This window comes from Eschscholzia californica, unplaced genomic scaffold, assembly GCF_041429995.1.
Source record: "Eschscholzia californica isolate CP2 unplaced genomic scaffold, dmEscCali1.0.p SCAF_5, whole genome shotgun sequence".
NCBI lineage: Eukaryota > Viridiplantae > Streptophyta > Magnoliopsida > Ranunculales > Papaveraceae > Eschscholzia > Eschscholzia californica.
The window spans coordinates 25,128,536-25,137,853 of NW_028238472.1; the positions used below are offsets into that span (position 1 = coordinate 25,128,536).

The 9,318-nt window shown below is 43.7% G+C and overlaps 1 protein-coding gene across 1 annotated transcript; it reads right to left on the reverse strand.

Moving 5' to 3' along the window:
• Positions 1-1,947: 1,947 nt before the first annotated feature.
• LOC147537951 (uncharacterized) lies at positions 1,948-5,992 on the reverse strand. Its single transcript, XM_086642888.1, has 6 exons — positions 5,744-5,992; positions 5,272-5,682; positions 5,068-5,166; positions 2,881-5,004; positions 2,511-2,641; positions 1,948-2,392 (listed from the first exon to the last, which is right to left on the reverse strand). The coding sequence occupies exons 1-6, from the start codon at positions 5,990-5,992 to the stop codon at positions 1,948-1,950; spliced, it is 3,459 nt and encodes a 1,152-aa protein (XP_086499014.1).
• Positions 5,993-9,318: the final 3,326 nt, after the last annotated feature.

Genomic DNA, 9,318 nt, shown 5'->3' on the forward strand with positions numbered 1-9,318 from the left:
ACCAGGCCTTCTTTGGCTTTGATGACAGGGGTGAAAGGGAAGATGAAGTGTTGGATTCCTTTGAATTTGCTAACACCCTTTCCATGGAGAGTGAGCAGGAGTTGGTTGGGCCTGTCACTAGAGATGAAACTGTGTTTGCTTTATCCACTATTGGGTTTGACAAGGCTCCTGGCCCTGATGGATTTTCTTCCTATTCCTTCAAGAGATGTTGGGACATTGTTGGGGATGATTTTACCAGGGCTATAAGAAGATTCTTTGTCTCCAGTAAGCTCTTGGGAAAAGTGAATGCTACCTTGCTTACTCTAATTCCCAAGGTGCCTAATGTTAATACCATGGGAGACTTCAGGCCTATTGCTTGTTGCAATGTTATTTACAAAACCATTACTAAGATTCTCACAATTAGGCTCGAGAGAGTGGTTAAGACCTTTGTTAGTGAGAACCAGTCTGCTTTTATTTCTGGGAGATCCATTCAAGATAATATCATGCTTGCTCATGAGCTTGTTAGAGTCTATGGTAGGAAAGATGGTCCTCCTAGGTGCACAGTCAAAATTGACCTTCAAAAGGCCTATGATACTGTTAGGTGGTCTGCCCTTTTGAAGATTCTTAGGAAGTTCAATCTACCTGAGGTTTTTGTAAGGTGGATTGAGGCTTGTGTTACCACCCCTAAGTTCTCAGTCATTGTGAATGGTGCTGCCAATGGTTATTTTGAAGGACATAGAGGTCTTAGGCAGGGCTGTCCTATATTCCCCTATCTGTTTGTGATGGTGATGGAAGTGTTTGCTGCCCTGATTCATAAAGAGAGGGTTGCTGGTAACTTTCATTTGCACTCTAGATGTAATAATCCTATTGTCACTCACCTCTGTTTTGCAGATGATCTCATGGTGTTCATGAAGGGTGATTCCAGCTCTGCTATTGCTCTCAAAAGGGTCTTGGATAGCATGTTTCTGGGTACTGGCCTGACTGCTAACTGTCATAAAAATTCTTTTTTTTTGGCTGGTATGGAGGAAGAGCAAAAGATGGAATTCATGGGTATCTTGGCCTTTCAGGAGGGTATTCTCCCAATCAGTTACCTGGGTCTACCTCTTCTTTCCTCCAGGCTCTCTTATGCTGACTGCTTACCACTTATTCAGAAGATTTTGAACAAAGTGCACTCTTGGAAAGCTAGATTCCTTACTTTTGCTGGTAGGCTTTTGCTTGTGAATGTGGTCTTGAATAGTATGCTTGTTTATTGGCTCACTGTGTTTACTTTGCCTAAAAGAGTTTATAAGGAAGTAAATAGGATTTTCTGTAAGTTCCTTTGGTCTGGTATTGACTTGGGATCAAAGAGAGCAAATGTTAAATGGCAGTTAGTCTGTATGCCTAAGGCTGAAGGAGGGCTGGGTGTTAGGAACATTGAGGTCCTGAACCTAGCTATGACTATGAGGCATATTTGGGAGGTAGCCACAAACAAGAGCACATTGTGGGTTAAGTGGGTTAAAAAACACCTTATCAAAGAGCAGTTCTTCTGCCTTATGCCTCCTCCAAAGGATTGCTCTTGGTGTTGGGGGAAGATCCTTGATTGCAGGCATATGGCTCATGAGCTCATCCTCCATATTATAGGCACTGGTACTGATACCTTGTTCTGGGTGGATCATTGGCATCCTCTTGGGGTGTTGCATAAGTTCTTTGAGGACCACTTCAGATATAGCTCATTTCTCAATATCAACACCACAGTTGGAACTTTTATCAAGAATGGGACTTGGTATGTGCCTGACTTTCTTCATTATTCTCTTTGTGAAGTTTATGTTAAGCTTCCAGAGGTGATTGTGCATGGTTTTGCTGAGGATAGAAAGGTGTGGACAGTTTTTTTTTGCATTAATGAGCAGGGATTAAAGGGCCCAGACCCAGAACAAGGAAAAACCAAAAACAACAAAAACAAACTCAAAGAAACTCATAAAACCAGGAGCCCTACCAGCTCCTTCTTAGCCGCACTTTGCCCTCTTTATCTTCCTTAATGATCTGAGCCAGCTCAATAGGTAAACTATCCTTGTCCATTTCCAACTCAACAGCAGGCCTCATTTTTGCTAGAAGATCAGCTGCACCATTAAGCTCTCTAACAACATGCTGAACTCTGCAGCCTCCAAACTCAGCCCAAAGGTTCTTTATCTTCTGCCATACTGACCAAGCACCCCAAGGAGGATGCCTCTCAAAAGAAGATAACAGCCCCACCACAGCCATAGAATCTGCGGCAACCAGCACCTGATCAAAATGATACTTCCTAGCAAGCCTTAACCCCAACTCAATTCCCTGGAGCTCATGAACCATAATAGTCTGACTCACAGCTGGACCAGCCCCTAGCCCTAGGATAGTACCCTCCTCATCCCTTAATAGAGCACCATACCCAGCAACATCTCTGTCCAAGGAACCATCAGAACTAACCATTACCCAGCCACTAGGAGGTGGTTCCCACTATGTGACCTCTCATTTTCTTCCTTGTGAGCTGAACATTCAAGTTCCAGGCTTCTACAAACCCAACATTCTGGGGAGTATATTCAATCCTGCATTTCAAAGTGGCAATCTTAATCTTTACTTCATCAATTATCAAGGAGCAGACTGTAGAAGCAGCAAGGTACTTTTGCCTGAAAACTCTATTATTCCTCTCCTGCCACACATGGTAAACAAAAGCACAAAAACCAATTTACCCACTCTGGCCATGAGGGACAAACCCTTGAACACTTCAGAGCACCACTCCACTTCATCCCTCTAAGTAGGCAAACAAGATCTATGAAACCCAATACCTGCTAAGAGCTCACTCCACAAAGTCTGAGCAAACTCACAAAGAAGAAACAAGTGGTCCTCATTCTCCATGGCTCCCCCACAAATCCCACAAGCCCTAGTCACCTCCATTCCCCATTGACATAACCTCTCCCTAGTCTTCAGACCATTGCTTAAGACTAGCCAGGCAATAAAACAATGCTTGGGAATGCCATTGGGAGCCCACACCAAAGGAGACCAGGTAACTCTGTCACCCCTGGGTCTGAGAGCTTCATAGGTATCCTTTAGGGTATAATCCCCTTCAGAACTAACCTCCCAGACCAGTCTGTCTGCTGTCCCTTCACAAACAGGAACCTCACTAATTCTGGCAAACACCTCTTCCAGCTCATAATACAAAAACTCAGGAACCTTCCATCTTCCTTCCTTGATCAAACTTGCCACTTTAGTATGAATATGCAGGAATGAGCTATACTTGAACCTATCATCAAACAGGTCATGAAGAGGCCCCATAGGGTGCCAAGGGTCTGCCCAAAAAGATGTATCAACCCCATTGCCAATCAGAGATAGCATAAGCCCTTGAGCTTCTTTCCTACTCCCCAACACCTTCCTCCAGCACCAAGAACAGTCCTTAGGAATAGTCATAAGCCAGAACCCCTGGTCCTTGATAAGGTAGTGATGCACCCACTGCACCCAAAGAGTATCCTTTTCCACTGCAATCTCCCAAATATGCCTCATATTAGCTGCAAGATTCAGAGTCTCAATGCCTCTCACCCCCAGCCCACCCTCCTGCTTTGGAAGACAAACAGTGGACCACTTCACTGATGCCCTCTTGGAACCCATATCAATCCCATTCCACAAGAATTTACTAAACATCTTATTGATCTCCTTGTACACTCTTTTTGGGAGAATGAACACAGACACCCAATAAACCAACATACTATTCAACACCACATTCACCAATAAGAGCCTACCAGCATAGGTTAAGAACCTAGCCTTCCATGATTTGATCCTACCAAGAATCTTATGAATCAAGGGAATACAGTCAGAATAAGATAGCTTTGTGGACAAGAGGGGAAGGCTAAGGTACCTCACAGGGAGAGCACCCTCTTGAAACCCCAAGATCTCCTTCACCTCCAATTTGCTTCTCTCCTCCATACAGGCAAAGAAAATGGAGCTCTTCCTGTTGTTTGCAGACAACCCAGTACATTGAAACATAACATCCAAAACTCTGCTAAGGGCAGCAGCAGAGTCTTTATCTCCCTTCATAAACACCATCAAATCATCTGCAAAACAAAGATGAGTGATAACAGGCCTATTACACTTAGGGTGCAAATGAAAATCCCCTGCAATCCTTTCTTTATGGATGAGAGCTGTAAACACCTCCATTACCATCACAAATAGATAGGGAGAGATGGGGCATCCCTGCCTCAAACCCCTCCTCCCTTCAAAATAGCCATTAGCAGCCCCATTAACTACCACAGAGAACTTTGGGGTGGTAACACACACTTCAATCCAGTCAATAAACTTCTTAGGCAAGTTAAATTTCTGCAAGATTAAGATCAAAGAAAACCACCTCACAGTATCATATGCTTTTTGCAAGTCTATCTTCACAGCACACCTAGGAGGGCCATCCTTCCTGCCATAAGCTCTAACCAATTCATGAGCCAACATTATGTTATCTTGGATGCATCTTCCTGAAATGAAAGCAGATTGGTTAGCACTAACTAAGTCCTTAACTACCCTCTTCAGTCTGATAGTTAGGATCTTAGTAATAGTCTTATAAATGACATTACAACAAGCAATAGGCCTAAAATCCCCCATAGAATTCACATTTGGGACTTTAGGAACCAAGGTAAGTAAGGTGGCATTCACTTCTCCTAGCAATTTACCAAACTTGAACACACTCAAGATAGCTCTAGTAAAATCATCCCCCACCACATCCCAACATCTCTTAAAGAAGTAAGAAGAGAACCCATCAGAACCAGGGACCTTATCAGAACCAATAGTGGAAAGAGCATACACCACTTCATCCCTAGTCACTGGTTCCACCAGAGCCTGCTCACACTCTGGAGAAAGGGTATTGGCAAAAGAAAAGGAGCCAAGAGCCTCCCCAGGATCAGCAACACCCTCCTCTAAGCCAAAGAAAGACCTATAAAACCCCACACACTCATCAACAACCTGCTGTGGATCTTCAAGGACCACTCCAGCACTGTCAGTAAGCTTGTGAATACTATTCCTAGCTCTTCTCTCCTTAATAGTATGGTGAAAGAATTTAGTGTTACTATCATCCTCAGAAAGTCATTGCACCCTTGCCTTTTGCCTTAGCATTGAAGCCTCAGCTCCAGCTAAATGGGTATAACTAGCCACTGCCTGCCTTTCTTGCCTCCTAGCATCCACATCCTGAGGCCTAGCCTGAAAAATAACCTAAGCCTCCTCCATAGTCTTCTTAGCTTGGGCAACCTGTTCAGGAACATTAAGGTAGTTAGCCACCTTCTACTGTACCAACCTAGCCTTTACCCTCTTCAGTTTTGACACAAGTTGGAACATAGGAGAGCCTTGAACAGATTCCTTCCATTCCTTCTTAACCAACTTCATGAACCCAGGTTCATTACACCAGTAATTGAAAAACTTGAAAGGCCTCCTTCCAATTTTCACCACCTCCTCAAGTGATAGAATAGCTGGGGAGTGATCCACCACCCCAGGAAGCAAGAACTGTACTCTAGAAGCAGGAAATAACTCAAACCAATCAATATTGATGAGGACCCTATCCAATTTGGATACAATGCTATTAGCTCCCTCTTGTTTGTTATCCCAGGTATAGAAACATCCTGAGAAAGGGCAATCAAACAGGGCAGTATCAGTCACACACTCAAGGAAATCCTGAAAGTGACAAGGTCTGACTGAATCTCCCCCCAACTTCTCATCAGGCTTTAAAATAGAATTGTAGTCACCCATTAAAGCCCAAGGAGCAGTATACTCTCCTACTAACCTCCTGATATCTGCCCAGAGGTCTCTGATCATAACTGTTATGCCCATATACCACAGCTAGCATAAAAACCTTTGCATCCTTAGTGCTCATCTGAACAGCCACCAATTGCTCAGAAGTATGCACCCTCCTAACTGCAAAAACATTAGGATCCCAAGCCAACCACACTATACCACCACTGCTAGAATCATAATTATCCATATACTCCCAAAAAGGATTAATGACTCTCTGCACTTGCACCTTATTGCTCATAGCAACTTTAGTCTCAACCAATCCACAAAAACTTAGTTTGTTTACTCTAATAAGGTCCTTGACCTCTTTTATTCTTTGGAGGCCATTAAGACCCCTCACATTCCAACAACCCAAATTAACCATTTAAAATTCTAAATGGTTTCCTAAGTGATCCTCCTTTAACTCCACACACATCCTGGGCCAAGCTCCTGTCTTTATCAAAAAAAGCAATCACACCAGCAACACTATCAACCTGCCCCAACCTCTGGCCTGAAACCTTACCATGAGCAACATCTTCACTCCTCTCCACTGCCTCTGCCATTAAACTATCAGAGCCTCCTGCACAAGAGCCATCACCAGCAAGACAGACCCTCTTAGAGCCAGCATCACCCAATCCAAAGTTACCATTACCATTTTTATTCTTCCTCTTCACCACAGGAATCCAACCCTCCTCATCCATATTATCATTGTGTTTACTCCCAGAGCCTTCAACACCCAAAGTAGTCTTATCTACAACTTCTGAGACAGACAGAATAGTATATCTAGAGCCTTGAAAACTACTAGTGCCTCCCTTCACCTCAGCCTTATCCTTTCCTTTAATTATACCTCCCCCTTCCTCCTTCTTCAAGTGCTCTTGAAGGTTGCCAGAAGTCCCTTGGCCCTTAGGTTGAAGAGGAGTCCCCTTGTTCTCTCTGGCATTTGGTCGAACAGGTATTGTGCCAGCTCTCCTACCTTGTTCTCCACCACCAACAGGGGCTTGTTGAGGCATATTTGCCTTAGGAGCACAAGGACACCTTCCCACAGTATGCCCAAACTCCTTACACAAAGAGCATAGCTGTGGCTTCCAAGGGTAAACCACCTTGACTGAGTTAACCTCAACTCCATCAATAGTCAATGGAATATCCTCAGGGAAACAACATTCTTTACCAACTTCAATGCAAATTCTAGCATATGACATACGAGTCCTTGTCTCTCTAGGAAGATCAAGCATGATAGGTCTACCAATAGCACTCGCAATTCGAGCAAGACCCCTGGGGTTCCAAAACAGAGAAGGGACATTCCTAAAACATACCCACATAGGAATAGTCTCCAAATTCTGAAACTCATATTCAATCAAAGGTGACCATGGCCGAGTAATAAAGAGACGATTGAAAATAAACAAAGGTTCATGATCTAACACCTCCTCTCTATCCCCTGCACTAGAAAACTTCATAAAAAACAGGGTATCATCATGAAGGGTAAGCTTAAAATCACCTTTGAGTTGCCAAGCCTTCACCAGAGCCTTGTACACCACTGGATATGGCAGTCGAGAACCAACAAAAGCACCCACCAACCATTGCTCACACTCCCTTCTTTCAGTCTCAAAATCCGAAACGGAAAAGGCAACAGATTGCTTACCCTCAACCACAGTTGGAGCAGTAAACTCCAAAGTTGTACGAACAGTCTTACTCTTACGATGAAACAAGGAAGCCCAATCAGTACCATGAAAGGAGCTTTCCTCACCAGCCGATCGATCCATTTCTCCTCACCAAGCTCACCCTGTTTCGGGGAGGAATCAGAGCCCAGAGGGTCCGAATCTCCACCACCAGGAGGAGGGAGGAGAAGTTTCGCCTCCTTCTCAGCCGACATGTTCCCTCAATAGAGGTCGTGTCAGCGTGAGAGAAGCAATGGACACAATAACCAAGATCAGAACAAGAATTAGCAACCAAAACAATTACCAAGAATCCAAGAAAATCGGAGAAGATGAGCTGCGCCGCCAAACCCTAAAGGTGTGGACAGTTAGCACTCATGGGGAGTATAATCTTAGGGAAACCTATGAAGCCATTAGGCCTCATGCTCCTGTTGTGGATTGGTATTCTCTGGTCTGGTGTGCTCAAGGCATTCCTAGGCATTGCTTTATAACTTGGTTAGCAGTGAATAATGGGTTAAAGACAAGGAACAAATTGAAGCAGTGGGGTATGCAAATTGATGACAGTTGTGGTTTATGTGGGCTAGGAATTGAAACAGATAATCGTCTTTTTTCAGGCTGTGAGTTTTCTCACGACCTTTGGGATAGGCTGCTTGCTGCTTTAGGTTTCCAATGGCAGAATGTTCATTCTTTAGATGCCATGATACAATGGTGTCTTGAGCACTTTAAAGGGGGGTCTATCTTGGCCAGAGTGGGTAAGTTGGCTTTCAATGCTTATGCGTATCATGTCTGGCTTGAAAGGAACAATAGGGTGTTTAGACACAAAATCACTTCTGCTGCCACCTTAGCTAATTTGGTCTTAGATGAGATTAGAATTAAAGCTGATGCTTGGGATGGTAAACTGGAGGATAATGAGAAGAATTTGTCAACAGTTGTGAGGCTGAACCTGGCTGTAACTTTGACTAAACCTCTGGCTAAGGGTTATCATTGGACTCCCCCTCCTTCAGATTGGGTTCTCATCAGCTCAGATGGTTCCCTGGATGCTTTATCAACTGGGTTTGGTGCTGTGGTGAGGTCTAGCTCAGGGGATGTTATCATTATGGGTGCTGCTTCTGCTGTTCCTGTTTCCATTCTGGTCCATGAGCTTTAAGGGGTGGAATTAGGCCTGCGTTTAGCTAGAAAGAGGATGTGTGATTATGTGTTGGTAGCTTCTGATTCTATGGCTGTGGTTTCTTTGCTTTCTGATTTTGAGAAGCAGCCTCCTTGGAAAGCTTGGTATGTGTGGCTGAACATTAAGAAGTTATGGGCTGAGTTCAAGGGGTGTAAAGTGAAGCATATGATGAGGGAAGTCAACCAAGCTGCAGACTTCCTAGCCAAGTTGAAGCCTCAAGCAGAATGGGTCTTTGAGGATGATTGCATTCCAGCTGAGTTAGCCAAGATTCTTAAGGATGATAGAGAGGGAAGAGTCAGGATGAGAAAGGCCTGGCCTTGAGTGCTCTTGTTGTTTCCTGTTGTGTTTTGTTCTTTTTGTTTCCTTGATGTCTTTTAGCTTGTTCTTTGTTCAGGGTATGGACCTTTAATCCTATCTCATCAATGCAAAAAAAAAAAAAAAACGATTGTTGCTTTTGGAGGTTTAATCTGAGTTCGGTTACAGGCTTATTGAAAGAAGAAGCTAGAGAGTTTTGGGCTGCAATTATTTTTTCAGTTTCTTTGGTTGATGTGTTGAGGTTTTAGTGTTAAACCTATTCAGTGGCAGTAGTGGTGCAACCTCTTTAGTCCGGATTTCAAATTCATAGCTGATAACTCCCCAAAATTCAAAAACCCCATCCATTTTCAAATCCATCCCTTATCTAACAAGAAATCAAACCAACCAAGAAGGCACAAAAGTAGGTGGAGTTATTTGTGATTATATTGATGTGGAGTATCCTTGGCAACCACT